This window comes from Somniosus microcephalus, chromosome 21 (genome assembly GCF_052327205.1).
Source record: "Somniosus microcephalus isolate GS21.2 chromosome 21, FLI_Smic_1.0, whole genome shotgun sequence".
Lineage (NCBI taxonomy): Eukaryota > Metazoa > Chordata > Chondrichthyes > Squaliformes > Somniosidae > Somniosus > Somniosus microcephalus.
The window spans coordinates 78,820,293-78,845,943 of record NC_141007.1 but is presented as its reverse complement, the minus strand read 5'-3'; the positions used below and the strand labels follow the sequence as shown (position 1 = coordinate 78,845,943).

Genomic DNA, 25,651 nt, shown 5'->3' with positions numbered 1-25,651 from the left:
TCCCCCACTGCTACCTAAGTCTATGACCTTCTCTGTTGTCATTTCTATGATTTGCTCTCTAGAAACCTCCCCCCCACTAATTAGTTTAAAGCCCTCTCTACAGCCCTAGTTATATGATTCGCCAGGACTCTAGTCCCAGCACTGGCCAAGTGGAGTCCGTCCCAACAGAACAGCTCCCTCCTGTCCCAGTACTGGTGCCAGTGTCCCAAGAAGCAAAACCCATTTCTCCCACACCAGTCTTTGAGCCACGCATTTAACTCTTTAATTTTATTTATCCTAGCCAAATTCGCTCGTGGCTCAGGTAATAACCCAGAGATTATTACCCTTGAGGTTCTGTTTTTTAATTTGACCCCTAGCTGCTCATACTCCTTTAACAGAACCGTCTTCCTTGTCCTATCTACGTCGTTTGTACCAATATGGACCACGACAACTGGATCCTCCCCCTCCCACTGCAAGTTTCTTTCCAGCCCAGAAGAGATGTCCTTAACCCTGGCACCAGGCAGGCAACACAGCCTTCGGGACTCCCGCTCTTGACTGCAGAGAACCCTATCTATCCCCCTAATGATACTATCCCCTACCACTACAACATTTCTTTTTACTCCCTCCACTTGAATGGCCCCCTGTACCACGGTGCTGTGGCCAGGTTGCTCATCCTCCCTGCAGTCCCCGCTCCCGCCCTCACAGGGAGTAAGAACCTCGATCCTGCTGGACAAGAACAAGGGCTGCGTCTCCTTCAACACTACATCCTGGATCCCTGTACCTTCCTCACTCGTAGTCACACCGTCCTGTCCCTGACCACGGACTACATCTGCAGTAATTAACTTCATAGGTGTGACCATCTCCTGAAACATAGAGTCCAGGAACTTCTCCCCCTCCCTGATGTGTCGCAGTGTCCGAAGCTCGGTCTCAAGATTCCAGCCTGTAACTCACTCCCGGGTATCTGTAATTCTATATATAAAACCCCTGAACCCCTCGATTAGATTCCAGCCTGTAACTCACTCCCGGGTATCTGTAATTCTATATATAAACCCCCTGAACCCCTCGATTAGATTCCAGCCTGTAACTCACTCCCGGGTATCTGTTATTCTATATATAAACTCCCCGAACCCCTCGATTAGATTCCAGCCTGTAACTCACTCCCAGGTATCTGTTATTCTATATATAAAACCCCTGAACCCCCCGATTAGATTCCAGCCTGTAACTCACTCCCGGGGATCAGTAATTCTATATATAAAACCCCTGAACCCCTCGATTAGATTCCAGCCTGTAACTCACTCCCGGGTATCTGTAATTCTATATATAAACCCCCCGAACCCCTCGATTAGATTCCAGCCTGTAACTCACTCCCGGGGATCTGTTATTCTATATATAAAACCCCTGAACCCCTCGATTAGATTCCAGCCTGTAACTCACTCCCGGGGATCGGTAATTCTATATATAAAACCCCTGAACCCCTCGATTAGATTCCAGCCTGTAACTCACTCCCGGGTATCTGTAATTCTATATATAAACCCCCCGAACCCCTCGATTAGATTCCAGCCTGTAACTCACTCCCGGGTATCTGTAATTCTATATATAAACCCCCCGAACCCCTCGATTAGATTCCAGCCTGTAACTCACTCCCGGGTATCTGTAATTCTATATATAAACCCCCCGAACCCCTCGATTAGATTCCAGCCTGTAACTCACTCCCGGGTATCTGTTATTCTATATATAAACCCCCCGAACCCCTCGATTAGATTCCAGCCTGTAACTCACTCCCGGGTATCTGTTATTCTATATATAAACCCCCCCGAACCCCTCGATTAGATTCCAGCCTGTAACTCACTCCCGGGTATCTGTAATTCTATATATAAACCCCCCGAACCCCTCGATTAGATTCCAGCCTGTAACTCACTCCCGGGTATCTGTTATTCTATATATAAACCCCCCCGAACCCCTCGATTAGATTCCAGCCTGTAACTCACTCCCGGGTATCTGTTATTCTATATATAAACCCCCCGAACCCCTCGATTAGATTCCAGCCTGTAACTCACTCCCGGGTATCTGTTATTCTATATATAAACCCCCCCGAACCCCTCGATTAGATTCCAGCCTGTAACTCACTCCCGGGTATCTGTTATTCTATATATAAACCCCCCGAACCCCTCGATTAGATTCCAGCCTGTAACTCACTCCCGGGTATCTGTTATTCTATATATAAACCCCCCGAACCCCTCGATTAGATTCCAGCCTGTAACTCACTCCCGGGTATCTGTAATTCTATATATAAACTCCCCCGAACCCCTCGATTAGATTCCAGCCTGTAACTCACTCCCGGGTATCTGTTATTCTATATATAAACCCCCCGAACCCCTCGATTAGATTCCAGCCTGTAACTCACTCCCGGGTATCTGTTATTCTATATATAAACCCCCCCGAACCCCTCGATTAGATTCCAGCCTGTAACTCACTCCCGGGTATCTGTTATTCTATATATAAAACCCCCGAACCCCTCGATTAGATTCCAGCCTGTAACTCACTCCTGGGTATCTGTTATTCTATATATAAACCCCCCGAACCCCTCGATTAGATTCCAGCCTGTAACTCACTCCCGGGTATCTGTTATTCTATATATAAACCCCCCGAACCCCTCGATTAGATTCCAGCCTGTAACTCACTCCCGGGTATCTGTTATTCTATATATAAAACCCCTGAACCCCTCGATTAGATTCCAGCCTGTAACTCACTCCCGGGTATCTGTTATTCTATATATAAACCCCCGAACCCCTCGATTAGATTCCAGCCTGTAACTCACTCCCGGGTATGTTATTCTATATATAAACCCCCCCGAACCCCTCGATTAGATTCCAGCCTGTAACTCACTCCCGGGTATCTGTTATTCTATATATAAACCCCCCGAACCCCTCGATTAGATTCCAGCCTGTAACTCACTCCCGGGTATCTGTAATTCTATATATAAACCCCCCGAACCCCTCGATTAGATTCCAGCCTGTAACTCACTCCCGGGTATCTGTTATTCTATATATAAACCCCCCGAACCCCTCGATTAGATTCCAGCCTGTAACTCACTCCCGGGTATCTGTAATTCTATATATAAACCCCCTGAACCCCTCGATTAGATTCCAGCCTGTAACTCACTCCCGGGTATCTGTTATTCTATATATAAACCCCCGAACCCCTGGATTAGATTCCAGATGTTGCTCTTGTTTCAGAAGCTTATGCTTTACTGACAAAGAATGGCAAAATAAAGTCTCGGCAGCTTATTAGCCATGGGCAGGCAGCTCTAGTTTGAACGATTTGGCTGGTTCTGATCTTGCAGATATTCTCTGGCTGGTGCTGGTCAGAGTTTTGTGTTGCTTTTGGCCGTTGGACAAGCTGAAGTTTAGCCAGTGAAAGAATTTGCATTTATATAGTGCCTTTCATAGTAGCCCAAAGTGCTTTACAGCTGATGAAGTACTTTAGAAGTAAAAACAGAAAATGCTGGAAACACTCAGCAGGTCAGGCAGCATCTGTGGAGAGGGAAACAGAGTTAACATTTCAGGATGACCAATTCTGACGAAGGGTCATCAATCTGAAACGTTAACTCGGTTTCTCTCTCCAAAGATGCTGCCTGACCTGCTGAGTATTTCCAGCATTTTCTGTTTTTATTTCAGATTGCCAGCATCTGCAGTATTTTGCTTTTGTACAAGTACTTTTGAAGTGTAGTCACTGTTGTAATGTAGGAAACGTGGCTGCCAATTTTCGCAGCAAGCTCCCCGCAAACAGCAATGTGAGAATGACCAGATAATCTGTTTCTTTTCGTGGATGTTCACTGAGGGGAGCAGTTTGGTCCATTGGGATTCTGTACAGTGAAACTGAGTGGGAATTGTCGGGATTTTATGTTTGGATTAGGTTGGGGTTTTAACTGGAGTTGGAGGCGCACTAGATGCAGAACTTATTCACTAACATGTTGAAAGATATTTTTATTGATATAAAATAACTCTGAATAGAAGAGCTGTTGTGGGTGGTAATTACCCTCTAGGTTTACCTGCACTGGGCGTTAACTTCCTTTAAAAAAATAGCTATCTAACCGGTAAGTCATCTTTTAATTCCAGTACATTACACACTAATCCTAACCGGTTTAACAGCTGAATGGACAGAAGTGTCGTTTAACTGGTAAATTAGAAGTGAGACAAGACCTGAGAGATTGTGTCTCATTCCTGCATTTCAAAGGGACTAGACTGTAGTGTAGGAGGAGCAGCTGCTGTCTCACGTTCAGCTTCTGTCCAGTCCAGCTCCAGCACAGACTGTCATGGGGAGGAAGCACGCCTGGTCAAAGTGAGATGTCTCTCTGTTAACTCGGCTTGTGCAAGTGGGATGCTTGCTCACTCACTCGGATAGTTTGAGTGAGATGTCGAGCTCTAACTATCTGATGGATGTAAGCAGTAGATGTGTAGATTCAGTACAGTTCTGGGCTTCATATCTAATGACGGAATGGGAGGATTTCTGATAGCAGTGTGGGTATTTCTGTGGGGGAGCTGTCTGTTGATGAATTAACATTTTTAACCAAATCAAAGCTACACCTGGAATTTCAGTACTTGTTTGACTGTTTTAATCACTGGATTAATAAACTCCCTTTCTTTCTTTGTAGGTTTATGAATAACCGACCTCTAGCTAATTCCCGGTACCAGCCCACTGCCTACGAACATGCTGCAAACTGTTACACACATGCAGTAAGTATTCCCACTCTTCTGCTAGGCTACTTTTGGGGGGTGGGGGGATGGAGTCTCCCAGGACCTAGTTATTCACAAGCCTTTTCTATTTGAGGTCATCTGAATGCTATGTCTTTTTCCCCCCTCCCCTCTTGAAGGCATGACTCTGGCTGGGCTATAGCTCCACGGGCACTGCCTGCCCTCCAGTACCTCGCGCTAGTGGCTGTTTTATTACGTGCGAGTTCAGAATCTGAGTGTTAGTGAGCCATTCACAAGCATTCTATAATGAGAAACCTTGTCATGGGCCTGTATTCTCTGGAGTTTAGAAGAATGAGAGGTGATAGCATTGAAACATAGAAAACTTTTACAGGGCTTGACAGGGTAGATGCTGAGAGGCTGTTTCCCTGGTTGGAGAGTCTAGAACCAGGGGTCATGGTCTCAGGATAAGGGGGCGGCCATTTAGGACTGAGATGAGGAGAAATTTCTTCACTCAGAGGGTGGTGAATCTTTGGAATTCTCTACCCCAGAGGGCTGTGGAGGCTCAGTCGTTGAGTATATTCAAGACAGAGATCGACAGATTTTCAGACACTAAGGGAATCAAGGGATATGGGGATAGGGTGATTGGCGGAGCAGGCTCGAGGGGCCGTATGGCCTACTCCTGCTCCTATTTTTTTATGTGCTTATTCTGACGCATTTCCTTCTCATGCTGTAGTTGCAAACTGGATTACTGGCAAAAATTGTAACTCAATACTGCATGCCTTTTGTAGTGCCCGAGGATCAATAATATTCAGACTGCAGGAGAACAATAAAACAGGTATTTACTGAACAGGGAGTAATTCAAGACTGAAATACAGAAGCCTGCTATGGCTTTATATACAGGGGTGGTCACTGCCGGTACTGCAGTATAGAATCAGTTCTTCTCTTAAAGGCACATACACAACAATTCCTCCCCTTTTAGATAAACAGTACATAACATTCATTTAACAACTAAATAATAACTAATTACAATTACAATTTTCTCTGTACTATATACATCAACTGAAATAATCATTTATAAGTTCAGTCTTTGAGGAGGCTTCCTGATCCTGACTGGATAGTGCCTTTCTTGAGTATCCTGTTCTTGCGGCGGAGTTGATTCTGGCTCATTGTCATTGGTTGGTTCGTCAGCTTTCAATACCACTGCTTCTGAGGTAGACGCAATCTGTACTTCGGGTTGATTACCAGGTGCACCTGCTCGTGGTATGGGTTTGGCTTGTTCCTGTGACTCTAGAATCTGGTCAGCATGGCGTCTCACGATGCTCTCTCCAACGTCCACTGTGTACATTAGTGGTCCCTGCTGTGTGCATATCGTTCCTGGCTGCCATTTTTCTGTTCGGTAGTCGCGGGCCAAGACTGGTTGCCCTATCTTGAAGCTCCTGGTTGGCTTCTCATTTATGTGCTGGAATTGCTTATCCTCAACATCTCGTCTTATGTTTGGTTTGAGCAAATCCAGGCGACATCTTAGCCTTCGGTTGAAGAACATTATGGCTGGAGCTTGGTTGGTGACTGCATGTGTCGCATTCCGGTAAGCAAACAAGAAATTATCCACCTTGTGTTGTAGTGGTATGTCGTCATTATGCATTGCCTTTATGGCCTTTTTAAAGGTCTGAACAAACCTCTCAGCCAATCAATTTGTGGCTGGATGATATGGGGCAGATGTGTAATGCTTCACCCCATTATTCCTCAGAAACCTCCGGAAATCCTCTGACACAAACTGTGGCCCATTGTCAGAGCAAATCTGTTCTGGCAAGCCATTCCTGGCGAAGATGGTCCGTAGGACTGCAATACTTTTCTCCGTGGTGGTGGAGGACATTTTGATGACCTCTGGCCATTTCGAATGGGCGTCCACAGCGATTAGGAACATTGAGTCCATAAATGGACCAGCAAAATCAATGTGTACCCGTTGCCATGGAGATGAGGGCCACTCCCATGGATGTAGCGGGGCCTGTGGTGGAGCGTTTTGGACCTTCTGGCATCCTGTGCATCTCTTGGTCATATCCTCGATTTCTTTATCGATTCCCGGCCACCACACACACACTCTGGCTAGGCTCTTCATTTTTACCCCTCCCAGATGACCCTCATGAAGCTCATTGAGCACTCTATCTCTCAACTTGGGTGGAATTACCACTCGGGATCCACACATCAGGGTCCCCCGGCACACTGACAGCTGTTCTCTCCTTGGCGAGAATGCTGGCAACAGAGAGTCGCCATGTGCTGGCTATCCCTTCACCGTCAAATCATAGACCCGAGAGAGTGTCGGGTCATTTCGGGTTTCCTTCTCTATACTTGAGTTTGTAACAGGTACACATTCGACTATGGTTGCATGGAATATCTCAACAGGGTCCACTGCAGGTGCTTCCTCTACCGTAGGCAACGGTAGGCGCGACAGCCCATCAGTGTTTCCATGCTGTTTCATACCCTTGTACTCTATGTCGTACTGATGTGCCCCTAGAAAAAGTGACCATCTTTGCAGCCGTTGCGCCGTCATCACCGGAACGCCCTTCTTTGGGTTGAAAATGGAGACCAGGGGCTGATGATCAGTCAGTAGGGTGAATTTCTGCCCGTGCAGATAGTGATTGAACTTCTTCACCCCCCACACCAGGCTGAGGGCCTCCCTGTCAATCTGGGCGTAGTTACGCTTGGCTGAGGTTAATGAGCGCGGCGCAAAGGCTATTGGCCTCTCTGAACCGTCAGGGAATTTGTGTGACAGCACCGCTCTGATGCCGTAGGGAGACGCATCACATGCTAACCGAATCGGTAGTGTTGGATTGTAGTGGGCCAATACTTCTTTTGAAGTGATTAGGCATTTACATTTCTGAAAGGCACGCTTACACTCATCACTCCATTTCCATGTTACTCCAGTTTGCAGTAGGGCGTTCAGTGGGTGCAGAATTGTAGATAAATTCGGCAAGAACTTATGGTAGTAGTTCACCAACCCGAGGAACGACCTCAGTTGCGACACATTTTCCGGTGCTGGAGCCTTGACTACAGCCTCAATCTTGTCCGGCGACTTATGCAACCCTTCCTCATCAATCATGTGGCCACAATACGAGATTTGTCTCCTGAAGAACTCGCATTTGGGGCGGTTGGCTCGTAGCCCATATTCCTGTAATCTCGTGAGCACCTGCTCCAGGTTGGCAAGGTGTTCACTGTCATTTTCGCCCGTAACCAGGATGTCGTCCAAATAACACTGGGTCCCCGGGATCCCTTGCAGGACTTGTTCCATCACCCTCTGCCAAATAGCCTGGGCTGATGCTACCCCGAATACCAGTCGATTGTACTGGTAAAGGCCTTTGTGAGTGTTTATCGTGAGGTATTTCCTAGATGCTTCTTCCACCTCCATTTGTAGATACGCTTGGGCCAGATCAATCTTTGTAAAGCGTTTCCCTCCAGATAGTGAGGCGAAAATATCTTCTATCCGTGGAAGTGGATATTGTACTGTGTGCCCACAGATGCAAACCTTCTTCGGTTCCCCAGGCGTGCTGCTCAATGATTTCTTCATTACAGGAACGATGGGTGTGGCCCACTCGCTCCAGTCCACCTTGGACAGCACACCCGAACGCTCCAGACTCTCCAGCTCTGCTTCAACGTCTGGGCAGATCGCATAAGGTACCGGTCTGGCCTTAAAAAATTTTGGGTTTGCGTTATCTTCGATTTTTATCGTTGCCGTTACTCCTTTTAGAGTCCCAAGTCCTTGTTGGAACACCTCTTTCGCGTCAGTTAGAATTTTTGACAGTCGTCCAGCTGTGACGTCATCATCCTTTTTATCAGTCACAGTTAGCGCCTGAATGGAATGCCAATCCAATTGTATTTTTCGGATCCATTCACGCCCCAATAATGGTGGTCCTCCATCTGGTAGTATATATAGATACAGTTTCTGTGTTTCCTTGCCGTTGTATTCAACTGGCACCCTTATTTTTCCTCTGGGGTAGACTTTTTGCCCCGTGTATGTCTTCAATACAATGGACGTGTCCTTCAAGGGTATGTGTGAGAATAGCCGCTCATAGTCTCGTCGATTCATGACAGTTAGGGCTGATCCTGTGTCCAATTCCATCTTTACTGGGGACCCTGCTATCATGAGGGTGACCCAAATGGTTCGGTGATCCTCCTTTGCGATCACGTTGTGTAACTTTAGACAACTTAGTCTCCTGCTCCCGGAGTCCTTATCACTCTCCTGATCTTCCGAACTACTGTCTGTCAATTTCTTTACTTTCTTGTACTTTTCCTTAGTAGTGCTTGTAGTGTTGGTTTTCTTTCCCGACCTGCAGACTCTTGCTATGTGTCCCATTTTCCCACATTGCCTGCATACTTTGTCCTTAACCCAGCAGTCCTTCTGATCATGGGTTGTTCTGCCGCAGCGATAGCACTTTTCTGCTCCATACGCCATTTCGTTAGCGCTGTATTCCTGTGGTTTCTGTTGTATTTCCGCAGCTCCCCGTGCTGCTGCTTCGTAGGATACTGCCACGCTGAAAGCCTGTTCTAGCGTCAGGTCCTTTTCCGAAAGTAGTCGTTTCTGGGTTCCTTCACTCTGGAGCCCGCAGACAAACTTATCCCGCAAGGTGTCTGCCAGTCCTGCTCCGAACTGGCAGTGCTTCGATAACTTGCGTAGTTCCGTAAGATAGTCAGCATTGCTCTCATCTTTGTGCTGGTTTCTTTTATGGAACTTGAATCTTTCTGCTATCAGCAGCGGCGTAGGGTTTAGGTGTTCCTGTAAGATATTAACAATCTCCTCAAAACTTTTCTACATTAGTTTAGCTGGGGTAATTAAATTTTGCAATAGGCCGTATGTTCTCGTGCCCATCAAATTTAATAATACCGATGCCTTCTTTCCATCGGCCACCTCATTTGCCTCGCAGTACACTTCAATTCTTTCCACATACGTGGTCCAGTCTTCTACCTCGTTGTCGAAAGCAGTGATACTGCCACTTTTCGGCATCTTGGGTGATTTAAAATGGCGCCTCCCGCGCTTTTTCTTCTTCACCAATGAATTAAAATGGCGCCTCCCGCGCTTTTCCTTCTTCCCCAATGGAATAAAATGGCGCCTCCCGCGCTTTTCCTTCTTCCCCTTGCTGCCACGCTGCTCCTAGCGTTCTACAGGGTAATGGCAGCGACCCGCGGCTTCGGCGTGTCTCACTTTTCCTTCCCCGCGTTCTATCCTCTCCACGCTGCCCTGTTCTTGAGCACCGACCGCGCCCTGTGCGCTCCACCCTCTCTCTTTTCCTCCCGACGATGCTGCACGGCCCCTTTGCAGAACCGCTCGATCGAGCCCGAGCCCGCCGCAGTCCGGAAGGGTCAGCGCACTACCTGCTACCAGCACGACTTTTGGAACACCTCGACTGGGGAGCCAGGCCCAGCTCTCCACAGCCTCCCCTGCAACTCTCCAATGGATCCCTGGGCGGTTGCCCGCGGTCGACGCCCGCCGTTCTGACTTCGACCTCCAAGAAGCTTCTCTTCAGGGAAAAGATCCCCGTGAGGTGATGCAGTACTGCAGGTGAGTTCAACCTGCCCGTCGCCAGTGTAGTGTCCGAGGATCAATAATACTCAGACTGCAGGAGAACAATAAAACAGGTATTTACTGAACAGGGAGTAATTCAAGACTGAAATACAGCAGTCTGCTATGGCTTTATATACAGGGGTGGTCACTGCCGGTACTGCAGTATAGAATCAGTTCTTCTCTTAAAGGCACATACATAACACCTTTGCCTTCTGTGTCTCTTTTTTCCTTATCACCCTTTGTATAAAGAAATAATTGCAATTATGTAGCACCTTTCACAAAGCATGTTAGAGCCAATTAAATACTTTTGAAATGTAGTTACTGTTGTAATGTAGGACAAGTGCACAGCAATTGCAATGTGACAATGATAATTTGTTTTAGTGATGTTGGTTGAGGGATAAATATTTGCCAGGACTAGGGAGAACTCCCCTGCTCTTCTTTGAATAGTGGCGTGGGATCTTTTACATCCACCTGAGAGAGCAGACAGGGCCTCGGTTTAATGTCTCATCCGAAAGACGGCACCTCCGACAGTGCAGCACTGCCTCAGCACCGCACTGGGAGTGTCAAGTGCTGCAGTCTCTGGAGTGGGACTTGAATCCACAACCTGCTGACTCAGAGGCGAGAGTGCTACCCACTGAGCCACGGCCGACAATGTGTGCTTTGGATATAGTAGCTGAGGTTCAACAGTCTAAAACAAGTAGAGCTAGTGCTAGGCTTCTACATGGTGGTCTGTTTCAAACTATTGTGCATGCACTCTTAAATTGGTGAACGATGGCTGTGTTTTTTGGCCAGGGGCTGCTCATTTCCCCAATATTGTGGAGGATCAGTCCTGACTGGGAGGAGTAATCATTTCACAGGCTGGTGCATGCTGGGCATGAACACTTGAGCCACCCACAACTAAAACAATAGGGGACTGGCTCCGACCCCCAGTGTTACTGTCGGAGACAGGAAGGCTGTTCGAGGTGCAAGTCAACATCACCTTTTTTATAGTCTTGTGTATGCCTGCGATTGCAATCGTGCCTCCTCGTTTCTTTGGTCTATGACTTTATGGCTGCCATGGAAACTAAAGTAAAGGAGGCACGTAGTGAGTAGGGCTTGGACAGTGATTGAGTCTCACTTCTGCTAACACTCCTGGATAGACCCATCTTCAGTCTTGTGCTAGCACCCATGCTGTGAATTTGAGCTAAAAACAGAAAAGGCTGGAAATACTCAGCTGGTCAGGCTGTGGAGAGAGAACCTGAGTTAACGTTTCAGGTCGATGACCTTTCGTCAGAACTGGAAGATGATGGAGATGTAGCAGAGCCGGGGAGAAGGGGACAGGGAGAGATCTGTGGCAAGGTGGGGGGCAGGAGTGATTAAATGACAAAAATGGTGATTGTGCAACAAAAGATGATAATGAGACAAGTATAGAAACAAAAGCTGGGTCATGGGGAGGTGTAAATGGTTACAGCAGAGGGGAAGGAAGCATGGATAATCTGGCAAGGCTCCCGCTTTGTACCTGACTACCAGGTACCTATTATCCTATATTCAGTCAACAAGGAACCTGAAACCTTCTGTTGTGAATTTGGAGGCAGCAGTGGTGACACCTAATAACGTCCCTGTGAATTTATGCCTTTAACCCCTTGAGGTCGGTAGTAACATTTCTGTTCCAAGAAAGCTTAATGAAGTAAATCTCTCCACCCCACACCCCCCTCCTCCTTCAAGACCCTCCTTAAAAAACCTCTCTTTGACCAATTCCAATTCAAATGCTTTATTGGCATGAAAGTTTACAGAGAACCATATTGCCAAAGCTTACATAGCAAAAAGGTACAGTTTTCCAACATTCTGTAGGTGTCAATCGATTTGACATTTGTTGGGTACATACAATATTACTTTTAAACAATATTAATTTTAAACAGTCTTTGTACTTCATTTGGTACGTTCAATATTAATTTTAAACAGTCTTAATTTTAAATCTCTCTCTCTCTCTCTCCTCTCTCTCTCTCTCTCTCTCTCCTCTCTCTCTCTCTCTCTCTCCTCTCTCTCTCTCCTTCTCTCTCTCTCTCTCCCTCTCTCCTCTCTCCTCTCTCTCTCCTTCTCTCTCTCTCTCCTCTCTCTCTCTCCTTCTCTCTCTCTCTCCTTCTCTCTCTCCCTCTCGCTCTCTTTCTCTCTCTCCTTCTCCTTCTCTCTCTCTCCCCTCCTCTCTCTCCCCTCCTCTCTCTCCCCTCCTCTCTCTCTCCTCCTCTCTCTCTCCTCCTCTCTCCTCCTCTCTCTCTCCTCCTCTCTCTCTCCTTCTCTCTCTCTCTCTCCTTCTCTCTCTCTCTCTCTCCTCTCTCTCTCTCTCTCTCTCTCTCTCTCTCCTTCTCTCTCTCTCTCTCCTCTCTCTCTCTCTCCTTCTCTCTCTCTCCTTCTCTCTCTCTTCTCTCTCTCTCCTCTCCTCTCTCTCTCTCCTCTCCTCTCTCTCTTCCCCCCCTCTCTGTCTCTCTCTTCCCCCCCTCTCCAATTCCAATTCAAATGCTTTATTGGCATGAAAGTTTACAGAGAACCATATTGCCAAAGCTTACATAGCAAAAAGGTACAGTTTTCCAACATTCTGTAGGTCACCACTCCTAATATCTCCTCCTTTGGCTCGGGGTCAAGTTTTGTCTGTGCTCCTGTGAAGCACCTTGGGATGATTTTAATCTACATATTGACTGGGCAAATCAAATTACCACTAATGGTGTGGAGGACGAATTCTTGGAATGCATGCGAGATGGTTTCCTGGATCAGTATGTGAAGGAACCAACCAGGGAACAGGCTATTCTGGATCTGGTACTGTGTAATGAGAAAGGGCTAATCAATAATCTTGTGGTAAAGGGGCCTTTAGGGACAAGTGACCATAATATGATTGAATTTTACATTAAGTTTGAGAGTGATGTAGTCCAATCTGAAACTAAGGTCTTCAATCTAAACAGCGGAAACTACAAGGGTATGAGGGACAAGTTGGCCATGGTAGATTGGGAGACTACACTAACAGGTATGAAGGTGGACATACAATGGCTAACATTCAAGGAAATAATGCATCATTTGCAACAAACATATATTCCTCTAGGACATAAAAACCCAAAAGGAAAAGTGATCCAACCATGGCTAACAAAAGAAATTAAAGCTAGTATTAAGTCAAAGGAGGAAGCTTATAAAGTTGCCAGAAAAAGCGGTCAGCCTGAGGATTGGGATCTTTTTAGAAATTAGCAAAGGGGGACCAAGAAATTGATAAAGAAAGGGAAAATGGAATATGAGCACAAACTAGCGAAAAATATAAAAACGGATTGTAAAAGCTTCTAGAGGTATGTGAAAAGGAAAAGACTGGCGAAGGTAAATGTAGGTCCTTTACAGTCAGAGACGGGAGAATTTATAATGGGGAATGAGGAAATGGCAGGGAAATTAAATAAATACTTTCTTTCTGTCTTCACGGAGGAACCTCCCAGAAATACGAGAAAACCAAGGGTGTGGTGAGAATGAGGAACTTAAAGAAATTATTATTAGTAAAAAAAACAGTAATAGCAAAATTAATGGGACTAAAAGTCAATAAATCCCAAGGACCGGATGACCTACATCCTAGGGTTTTGAAAGAAATGGCCATTGGAATAGTGGATGCATTGGTTGTCATCTTCCAAAATTCTATAGATTCTGGAATGGTTCCTGCAGATCGGAGGATAGCAAATGTAACTCCGCTATTTAAGAAAGGAGGGAGAGAGAAAACGGGAACGACAGACCTGTTAGCCTCACATCAGTAGTTGGGAAAATGCTGGTATCTATTATAAAGGATGCAATAACTGGGCACTTAGAAACTAATAGTAAGATTGGGCAGAGTCAACATGGATTTATGAAAGGGAAATCCTGTTTGACAAACCTATTGGAGTCCTTTGAGGATGTAACTAGTGGAGTAGATAAAGGGGAACCGGTAGATGTGGTGTATCTGGATTTTCAGAAGGCCTTCGATAAGGTCCCACACAAGAGGTTGGTGAACAAAATTAGGGCACATGGAATTGGGGGTAATATACTAGCATGGATTGAGAATTGGTTAACAGACAGAAAACAGAGAGCAGGGATAAACGGGTCTTTTTCAGGATGGCAGGCTGTGACTAGTGGGGTACCGCAAGGATTGGTGCTTGGACCCCAGCTATTCACAATCTATATCAATGATTTGGATGAGGGGACTAAATGTAACATTTCCAAATTTACTGATGACACAAAGCTAGGTGGCAGTGTCAGTTGTGAAGAGGATGTGAAGAGGCTTCAAGGGGATCTTGACAGGCTCAGTGAGTGGGCGAGAACATAGCAGATGGAATATAATGTGGATAAATGTGAAGTTATCCACTTTGGTAGAAAAAACAGAAAGGCAGAGCATTTCCTAAATGGTGAAAGATTGGGGAATGCAGATGCTCAAAGGGACCTGGGTGTCCTTGTACATGAGTCACTGAAAGTGAATGTGCAGGTGCAGCAAGCCATTAGGAAGGCAAATGGTATGCTGGCCTTCATTACAAGAGGATTTGAGTACAGGAGTAAAGAAGTCTTACTCCAATTATATAGGGCCTTGGTGAGACCACACCTGGAGTACTGTGTATAATTTTGGTCTCCTTACCTAAGGAAGGATATACTTGCCACAGAGGGAGTGCAACGAAGGTTCACGGGATTGACTCCTGGGATGGCGGGACTGTCGTATGAGAAGAGATTGAGTAAATTAGGCCTGTATTCACTTGAATTCAGAAGAATGAGAGGGGATCTCATTGAAGCATACAAAATTATTACAGGGCTTGATAGGGTGGATGCTGGGAGAATGTTTCCCTTGGCTGGGGAGTTTAGAACCAGGGGCCACAGCCTCAGGATAAAGGGTAGGCCATTCAGGACTGAGATGAGAAGAAATTTCTTCACACAGAGGGTGGTGAATCTTATCATTCATGAAGAAATGACTCATGAAGTAACACTGGGCGGCCAGCTGGTGGCGCCGTCCAAGGAGTATAAATACTCGGGCGTGGGCTCAGCTTGCTCAGGACGTTTTTGGAACCAGGAACTAGTGATGTAACTAGACTCTCATGGTTGTGAAACAGTTGATTAAAGCCTTGTTTTATACGCAAACCAAGTGCTCAGTAGTCTTTTTACATCACAGAGGGTGGGGAATCTTTGGAATTCTCTACCCCAGAGGGCTGTGGAGGCTCAGTCATTGGGTATATTCAAAACAGAAGTGAATAGATTTCTGACTAGTAAAGGCATCGAGGGATATAGCGATAGGGCCAGTGAATGGAGTTGAGGCAGAAGATCAGCCATGATCTCATTGAATGGCGGAGCAGGCTCGAAGGGCCGAATGACCTACTCTTGCTCCTATTTCTTATGTTCTTATGTTTTACCATGTTAACGGTGCTGTATAACTGGTGGTTGTTGTAAGTGTTCTCCGTGAGGCCCAACAGCTGAAACAGGTAAGTATGACACTGTTCCCGGCAGACCAGCAGCTTCCGTCCCTGCTCTGCATTAATGCCGCTGGGTGCTGGCATTATTCATGGTGAGTGTTTGCAGCTTAATCCATCAAGCTGAGCCCGACACTGTCTTCGCCATCTGCTGGCCCCTGCTGGAAGGTGCACAATTAGCCCAACCCCTGAATCATTACCCCTCTCTGCCCCCCACCCCCTTTCCCTAACCATAGTGCACCAAGGCCAATTAGTGCCCCCCCCTGCCATTCTGGTTAAGATCAGCTAACTTAGTACAGACCATAGCTGGGTGTTCTCACCCTAACCCGCAATTCAGGTGGTCATAGTATGAAAATGACCTGTGCCACCATTGTGCAGTTCGGTAGTATAGTCACACACTTTCCTCTCTCCTCTCCTCTCTCCTCTCTCCTCTCCGCTCCTCTCTCCTCTCTCCTCTCCGCTCCTCTCTCCTCTCCCCTCTCTCCCCTCTCCTCGCCCCTCTCTCCTCTCTCCTCTCCTCTCCCCTCGCTCCTCTCTCCTCTCCCCTCTCTCCTCTCCCCTCCTTTCTCCTCTCCCCTCTCCTCGCCCCTCTCTCCTCTCTCCTCTCCTCTCGCTCCTCTCTCCTCTCTCCTCTCCGCTCCTCTCTCCTCGCTCCTCTCTCCTCTCCTCTCCCCTCTCTCCTCTCCGCTCCTCTCTCCGCTCCTCTCTCCGCTCCTCTCTCCTCTCCTCTCTCCTCTCCTCTCTCCGCTCCTCTCTCCGCTCCTCTCTCCTCTCTCCGCTCCTCTCTCCTCTCTCCGCTCCTCTCTCCGCTCCTCTCTCCGCTCCTCTCTCCTCTCTCCTCTCTCCCCTCTCCTCTCTCCTCTCCCCTCTCTCCTCTCTCTCCCCTCTCCCCTCTCTCCTCTCTCCTCTCTCCTCTCTCCTCTCCGCTCCTCTCTCCTCTCCCCTCTCTCCTCTCTCCTCTCTCCTCTCCCCTCTCTCCTCTCCGCTCCTCTCTCCTCTCTCCTCTCCCCTCTCTCCTCTCTCCTCTCTCCGCTCCTCTCTCCGCTCCTCTCTCCTCTCTCCTCTCCTCTCTCCTCTCTCCTCTCTCCTCTCTCCTCTCTCCGCTCCTCTCTCCTCTCTCCGCTCCTCTCTCCTCTCTCCTCTCTCCTCTCTCCGCTCCTCTCTCCTCTCTCCTCTCTCCCCTCTCCTCTCCCCTCTCTCCTCTCTCCTCTCTCCTCTCCCCTCTCCCCTCTCCCCTCTCTCCTCTCTCCTCTCTCCTCTCCTCTTTCCTCTCTCCTCTCCCCTCTCTCCTCTCCCCTCTCCCCTCTCTCCTCTCTCCTCTCTCCTCTCCCCTCTTTCCTCTCTCCTCTCTCCTCTCTCCTCTCTCCTCTCCCCTCTCCCCTCTCCCCTCTCCCCTCTCTCCTCTCTCCTCTCCCCTCTCTCCTCTCTCCTCTCCCCTCTTTCCTCTCCCCTCTCTCCTCTCTCCTCCCCTCTCTCCTCTCCCCTCTCTCCTCTCTCCTCTCCCCTCTCTCCTCTCTCCTCTCCCCTCTCCCCTCTCTCCTCTCTCCTCTCTCCTCTCTCCTCTCCCCTCTCTCCTCTCTCCTCTCCCCTCTTTCCTCTCTCCTCTCCCCTCTCTCCTCTCCCCTCTTTCCTCTCTCCTCCCCTCTCTCCTCTCCTCTCCTCTCCTCTCCCCTCTCCCCTCTCTCTCCTCTCTCCTCTCCCCTCTCTCCTCTCCCCTCTCTCCCCTCTCCCCTCTCCCCTCTCCCCTCTCCTCTCTCCTCTCCCCTCTCTCCTCTCTCCCCTCTCCTCTCCTCTCCCCTCTCTCCTCTCTCCTCTCTCCTCTCCTCTCCTCTCCTCCTCTCCCCTCTCCTCTCTCCTCTCTCCTCTCCCCTCTCTCCTCTCTCCCCTCTCCCCTCTCCCCTCTCCTCTCCCCTCTCTCCTCTCTCCCCTCTCTCCTCTCCCCTCTCTCCTCTCTCCTCTCCTCTCTCCGCTCCTCTCTCCTCTCTCCTCTCCGCCCCTCTCCTCTCTCTGGTGTGTAGTTCGGTAGTATAGTCACACACTGTGCTGCGCCACACAAGTGCCCTAGCATTCTCAAATGCAGTCAAGTATTGGACCCTAGGTGGGCTCCCGTTGTAGATTCCCATTCCCTGAAGTACAGTGAATGGAAGAAGTCGAGGAAGGTGTGTCCCTCTGCCACTGGGGGGGGTCGGGTCACCTGCCCAGCAATGTTGGCCTGAGTGGGGGCAGGAAACCTTGGCCAAGGAGAAAGGAAGCTGTCAGAGATGTGGGAAAGGCTCAAGAGCCACTGAATCGGAGTGTGTGTTTCTTCCCAGTTCCTCATTGTTCCGGCAATTGTCGGCAGCACGTTGCTTCATCGGCTCTCGGACGACCGGTGGGAAAAGATCACGGCCTGGATGTACGGCATGGGCCTGTGTGCGCTGTTCATCATTTCCACCGTCTTCCACACCATTGCCTGGAAGAAGAGCCACTTGAGGTAATGCAGGTAACATTTTTCTCGGCACTCCTGAAAGGGTTGGCTTTTGCGTGGGGTGCAAGTTTTACGGCCACAGACCATCCTGCGATATCTCCTGTAGGTGTCTGAGCTCACACAGTCAGCGAGCAGTTTGGCTGTTGAGAATGTTACTGAGCCTGATCCTGTCCTCAGCTGACATTCACACTCCTGGTCGGAGTCCCAGGTAGCGATCAGGAGGAGGAAGCCTGCCTGATTTCCCACTTCTTAACCCAGGGGGGCTGAGCTGAATTGGAAGTGCTCCGATTGTTGGCCCGACTGACGCGTGCTGAATCAGCACAGAAGAGCGTGGAAACACTAAGGGCTAGATTTTCAGTATAGACAGTTTTGGGGCGCTAACCTTAGCGCCCGCCTGAAGTTAGCGCCCGCCCCAAAGTAGCGCCCCGTTGCCGGAAATTCAGTGGCTTCGCCCTAAGAGGTTGGTGGAGCGCTAAAAGAGGCGTTCCACTACTATCTTTAGGCGCTAAGCCGGCGATGCTGAGCGCAACACCCGAGCTCGGGCGCAGCGCACGGCAGACACTCTGGTGCCAGTGAGCTCTTAAAGGGGAAGGGTGCATGTAGTCTGGGGGGGGGGGAAACAGGAGGAGGAGGAGGAGGAGGAGGAGGTGGCCGGAAACATAAATACAGCGTTCACAACAACACACTGGATCCTTCCACACAACACATGCAGACTGCCTTTTATAGTGCAGGAGGAGTGCCCTTTAATTTGCGCTCCCCAGGGTGTGTTGCGTTCCATTTTACAAACGCTCTGGACGCCAGCCGCACAATGGGGCGGTCCGACTGAAGTTTGGATTTGGGGCGGCCAAAGGGCGTTGCACGAGGATGTGACGTCATTTTCTGCGCGCGCATCCGGGCGGCCGCTAAACTTTGCACCGGCGCTAACGGGCAACTTAATTTGGGGCGGGGCGCAAACTGCGCTGCGCCCGGGCGCTACACGCATAGCGCCCGAAAATCACTTCTCTTAAGGCGCTAACTGCTGGCGCAAGCAACTGAAAATCTAGCCCTAACATTTTTATTACAAATTGGGATGGTCAATGTTACTGATCCGATTAATGTACTGGGCCTCCTGAATGAACTGACTTTTTAAAAAACTGGACACAATTCAATATTAGGAGGGAAATCATTTATTGTGCACCTCACCTCTACAAACCTGGCTAGGCCTCTGGTTCTGGTGAACATGCTGACTTTTAGTTGTAATAATCCTGCTTTGTGAGCTGAATGCTCCTGTACCACCTCTAACCCACCCCCCTCCCTCTATCTCTCGCTCCATGTGTGATTGTGCATGACTGACGTGGGAAGGATTGTGGGTAATGATCTTTTTGTCCCATTTGACAGAACAATGGAACAATGTTTCCACATGTGTGATCGAATCGTCATCTACTTCTTCATCGCATCTTCCTACGCACCGTGGTGAGTGCCTTAACCTTTTTTACAGTGAATGAAGGCTTGCTTTCCATCCAGGGCCGGAACATGGGGAGACAGCACAGGAATGACTAGTCACTGAGCGACACAGGGGAGCTGGCTCAGATAACATAATGGTTGAGGCATCTTGCTGGTAGCAAGTGTTACTTTGCTGCTGGAGATAATTGTGATTATAAAGGCACAGACTCTACTGAACCTTTCACCAGCCATGCTGGACAGCTCCTGGCAAGTGTTAGCGCTGAAATCCAGAGGGCGCTGTGCGCATGACTGGGATGCTCAAATTCACGGCAATTTTGATCCCCTTAGTTCGGCCCCTCTTGGTGCTGACAGCCTGTCATATCCTGGCTGATACAGTGGCTAACAGCCGACATGGTTCGCACGCGGGAGGCGGAAACGGGCGGGACTTGGACACAAGTTCGGTTTCTAGTTTGTGCTGAGTTAGCCACAGTGCCAATCGAGATGCTTCTGTTTACCTCAGTTCTCTGGATCAGAGAGGGTAAAGTCAGCCAGGGCGACGTTCCTGAGCGCTTTCCTGTCCGTGTGTGCCCGGTGAAGACAGGAATGGGCTTCGCTCTGATGTAAAGCCCGCCGACATTCAGTGCTAAAGCTCATGGGTGAAGAATAGTCACGAGGATAAAGTACTGGAGGGCAGCCAGGCCAGCAACTGTGGAACCTCAACAAGAGAGGGTGGTTTCCGGAGAGGAGGTGAACCGTGAACCTCGATCATTTGCTGTGCAATGTTGAACATGCCCCCTGTTTGAAAGCCCCTCTCACATCTTTCTTTTGCAGGTTGAATCTCCGAGAGCTTGGGCCCTTGGCATCTCATATGCGTTGGTTCATTTGGATCATGGCAGCTGCTGGTACCATCTACGTCTTTTTATACCATGAACAGTAAGCAATTTCACTTAAACAGTTTCTTAGGAAGCTCGACACCATCCAGGACAAAGCAGCCTGCTTGATTGGCACCCCATCCACCACCTTAAACATTCACTCCCTCCACCACCGGCGCACCGTGGCTGCAGTGTGTACCATCTACAAGATGCACTGCAGCAACTCGCCAAGGCTTCTTTGGCAGCACCTCCCAAACCCGCGACCTCTACCACCTAGAAGGACAAGGGCAGCAGGCGCATGGGAACACCACCACCTCCGAGTTCCCCTCCGAGTCACACACCAGCCTGACTTGGAAATATATCACCGATCCTTCATCGTCGCTGGGTCAAAATCCTGGAACTCCCTCCCAAACAGCACTGTGGGAGTACCTTCACCACACCGACTGCAACGGTTCAAGAAGGCGGCTCACCACCACCTTCTTGAGGGCAGTAAGGGATGGGCAATAAATGCTGGCCTTGCCAGCGACGCCCAGATCCCGAGAATGATTTAAACAATGAGCCCTCCTCTATATCTTGGTAGTTAGAAGTGTGTCATTAATTATTTGAGAGCACAAACCTAATTTTAATTGAAGTATATTTTATACAAACATTTGTGTTTCTTTTGCACAGGTATAAGATTATTGAGCTGCTGTTTTACTTGGCTATGGGATTTTCTCCAGCTGTGGTGGTTGCATCTATGGTAGGTGGCGCGAATAATTCCCTGCCAAACCCCAGTGTAGAACTCATCAACTCAGACATTTCAGGGCTGTTGGATCTCCATAGACATAAACATTAGAATGTTTAGAAACAGTAAAGTCATTAGATTCCTGCACACGTCCGACTCCCGCCAGCCCCGTATCGACTGCTCGGCCCATTTTGATTGATGTGAATGGCACCGACCCACCTCTGCCCCCTCTCTTTCCAGATGGGAATCTAATTGCCCCATGAATCCAGATGTGCTGCTCTATTCTATTCTGTTTCCTTCAATGAGTTTCCCAAATAACTGACTGCTCCTCTTAATCAGCAATTCTGTACAGTTACACAGTGAGTGACCCTTACCCTGAATAAACAGTGACTCTGTACAGTTACACAGTGTGACCCTTACCCTGAATAAACAGTGACTCTGTACAGTTACAGTGAGTGACCCTTACCCTGAATAAACAGTGACTCTGTACAGTTACACAGTGAGTGACCCTTACCCTGAATAAACAGTGACTCTGTACAGTTACAAAGTGAGTGACCCTTACCCTGAATAAACAGTGACTCTGTACAGTTACACAGCGAGTGACCCTTACCCTGAATAAACAGTGATTCTGTACAGTTACACAGTGAGTGACCCTTACCCTGAATAAACAGTGACTCTGTACAGTTACAGTGAGTGACCCTTACCCTGAATAAACAGTGACTCTGTACAGTTACACAATGAGTGACCCTTACCCTGAATAAACAGTGACTCTGTACAGTTACAGTGAGTGACCCTTACCCTGAATAAACAGTGACTCTGTACAGTTACAGTGAGTGACCCTTACCCTGAATAAACAGTGACTCTGTACAGTTACAGTGAGTGACCCTTACCCTGAATAAACAGTGACTCTGTACAGTTACACAGTGAGTGACCCTTACCCTGAATAAACAGTGACTCTGTACAGTTAGTGAGTGACCCTTACCCTGAATAAACAGTGACTCTGTACAGTTACAGTGAGTGACCCTTACCCTGAATAAACAGTGACTCTGTACAGTTACAGTGAGTGACCCTTACCCTGAATAAACAGTGACTCTGTACAGTTACAGTGAGTGACCCTTACCCTGAATAAACAGTGACTCTGTACAGTTACACAGTGAGTGACCTTACCCTGAATAAACAGTGACTCTGTACAGTTACACAGTGAGTGACCCTTACCCTGAATAAACAGTGACTCTGTACAGTTACAGTGAGTGACCCTTACCCTGAATAAACAGTGACTCTGTACAGTTACAGTGAGTGACGCTTACCCTGAATAAACAGTGACTCTGTACAGTTACAGTGAGTGACCCTTACCCTGAATAAACAGTGACTCTGTACAGTTACAGTGAGTGACCCTTACCCTGAATAAACAGTGACTCTGTACAGTTACACAGTGAGTGACCCTTACCCTGAATAAACAGTGACTCTGTACAGTTACACAGTGAGTGACCCTTACCCTGAATAAACAGTGACTCTGTACAGTTACAGTGAGTGACCCTTACCCTGAATAAACAGTGACTCTGTACAGTTACAGTGAGTGACCCTTACCCTGAATAAACAGTGACTCTGTACAGTTACAGTGAGTGACCCTTACCCTGAATAAACAGTGACTCTGTACAGTTACACAGTGAGTGACCCTTACCCTGAATAAACAGTGACTCTGTACAGTTACAGTGAGTGACCCTTACCCTGAATAAACAGTGACTCTGTACAGTTACAGTGAGTGACCCTTACCCTGAATAAACAGTGACTCTGTACAGTTAGTGAGTGACCCTTACCCTGAATAAACAGTGACTCTGTACAGTTACACAGTGAGTGACCCTTACCCTGAATAAACAGTGACTCTGTACAGTTACAGTGAGTGACCCTTACCCTGAATAAACAGTGACTCTGTACAGTTACACAGTGAGTGACCCTTACCCTGAATAAACAGTGACTCTGTACAGTTACACAGTGAGTGACCCTTACCCTGAATAAACAGTGACTCTGTACAGTTACACAGTGAGTGACCCTTACCCTGAATAAACAGTGACTCTGTACAGTTACAGTGAGTGACCCTTACCCTGAATAAACAGTGACTCTGTACAGTTACATTGAGTGACCCTTACCCTGAATAAACAGTGACCCTGTACAGTTACAGAGTGAGTGACCCTTACCCTGAATAAACAGTGACTCTGTACAGTTACAGTGAGTGACCCTTACCCTGAATAAACAGTGACTCTGTACAGTTACAGTGAGTGACCCTTACACTGAATAAACAGTGACTCTGTACAGTTACACAGTGAGTGACCCTTACCCTGAATAAACAGTGACTCTGTACAGTTACACAGTGAGTGACCCTTACCCTGAACAAACAGTGACTCTGTACAGTTACACAGCGAGTGACCCTTACCCTGAATAAACAGTGACTCTGTACAGTTACACAGTGAGTGACCCTTACCCTGAATAAACAGTGACTCTGTACAGTTACAGTGAGTGACCCTTACCCTGAATAAACAGTGACTCTGTACAGTTACACAGTGAGTGACCCTTACCCTGAATAAACAGTGACTCTGTACAGTTACACAGTGAGTGACCCTTACCCTGAATAAACAGTGACTCTGTACAGTTACAGTGAGTGACCCTTACTCTGAATAAACAGTGACTCTGTACAGTTACAGTGAGTGACCCTTACCCTGAATAAACAGTGACTCTGTACAGTTACAGTGAGTGACCCTTACCCTGAATAAACAGTGACTCTGTACAGTTACAGTGAGTGACCCTTACCCTGAATAAACAGTGACTCTGTACAGTTACAGTGAGTGACCCTTACCCTGAATAAACAGTGACTCTGTACAGTTACACAGTGAGTGACCCTTACCCTGAATAAACAGTGACTCTGTACAGTTACACAGTGAGTGACCCTTACCCTGAATAAACAGTGACTCTGTACAGTTACAGTGAGTGACCCTTACCCGGAATAAACAGTGACTCTGTACAGTTACAGGAGTGACCCTTACCCTGAATAAACAGTGACTCTGTACAGTTACACAGTGAGTGACCCTTACCCTGAATAAACAGTGACTCTGTACAGTTACAGTGAGTGACGCTTACCCTGAATAAACAGTGACTCTGTACAGTTACAGTGAGTGACCCTTACCCTGAATAAACAGTGACTCTGTACAGTTACAGTGAGTGACCCTTACCCTGAATAAACAGTGACTCTGTACAGTTACACAGTGAGTGACCCTTACCCTGAATAAACAGTGACTCTGTACAGTTACAGTGAGTGACCCTTACCCTGAATAAACAGTGACTCTGTACAGTTAGTGAGTGACCCTTACCCTGAATAAACAGTGACTCTGTACAGTTACAGTGAGTGACCCTTACCCTGAATAAACAGTGACTCTGTACAGTTACACAGTGAGTGACCCTTACCCTGAATAAACAGTGACTCTGTACAGTTACACAGTGAGTGACCCTTACCCTGAATAAACAGTGACTCTGTACAGTTACACAGTGAGTGACCCTTACCCTGAATAAACAGTGACTCTGTACAGTTACATTGAGTGACTCTTACCCTGAATAAACAGTGACTCTGTACAGTTACACAGCGAGTGACCCTTACCCTGAATAAACAGTGACTCTGTACAGTTACACAGTGAGTGACCCTTACCCTGAATAAACAGTGACTCTGTACAGTTACACAGTGAGTGACCCTTACCCTGAATAAACAGTGACTCTGTACAGTTACAGTGAGTGACCCTTACCCTGAATAAACAGTGACTCTGTACAGTTACAGTGAGTGACCCTTACCCTGAATAAACAGTGACTCTGTACAGTTACACAGTGAGTGACCCTTACCCTGAATAAACAGTGACTCTGTACAGTTACACAGTGAGTGACCCTTACCCTGAATAAACAGAGACTCTGTACAGTTACAGTGAGTGACCCTTACCCTGAATAAACAGTGACTCTGTACAGTTACACAGTGAGTGACCCTTACCCTGAATAAACAGTGACTCTGTACAGTTACACAGTGAGTGACCCTTACCCTGAATAAACAGTGACTCTGTACAGTTACACAGTGAGTGACCCTTACCCTGAATAAACAGTGACTCTGTACAGTTACACAGTGAGTGACCCTTACCCTGAATAAACAGTGACTCTGTACAGTTACAGTGAGTGACCCTTACCCTGAATAAACAGTGACTCTGTACAGTTACAGTGAGTGACCCTTACCCTGAATAAACAGTGACTCTGTACAGTTACAGTGAGTGACCCTTACCCTGAATAAACAGTGACTCTGTACAGTTACAGTGAGTGACCCTTACCCTGAATAAACAGTGACTCTGTACAGTTACACAGTGAGTGACCCTTACCCTGAATAAACAGTGACTCTGTACAGTTACACAGTGAGTGACCCTTACCCTGAATAAACAGTGACTCTGTACAGTTACACAGTGAGTGACCCTTACCCTGAATAAACAGTGACTCT

General features: G+C 47.7%; 1 protein-coding gene across 1 annotated transcript in view; it reads left to right on the top strand.

The window, feature by feature from the left end:
- mmd (monocyte to macrophage differentiation-associated) overlaps nt 1–25,651 on the top strand; it is an 81,039-nt gene that overhangs the window by 49,505 nt on the left and 5,883 nt on the right. Inside the window, exons 2-6 of the mRNA XM_085964022.1 lie at nt 4,634–4,715; nt 17,963–18,123; nt 19,495–19,569; nt 20,371–20,472; nt 21,081–21,150. Of these exons, the coding sequence (XP_085820148.1) occupies nt 4,634–4,715; nt 17,963–18,123; nt 19,495–19,569; nt 20,371–20,472; nt 21,081–21,150 (490 nt within the window). The remainder of the gene's footprint in view (nt 1–4,633; nt 4,716–17,962; nt 18,124–19,494; nt 19,570–20,370; nt 20,473–21,080; nt 21,151–25,651) is intronic.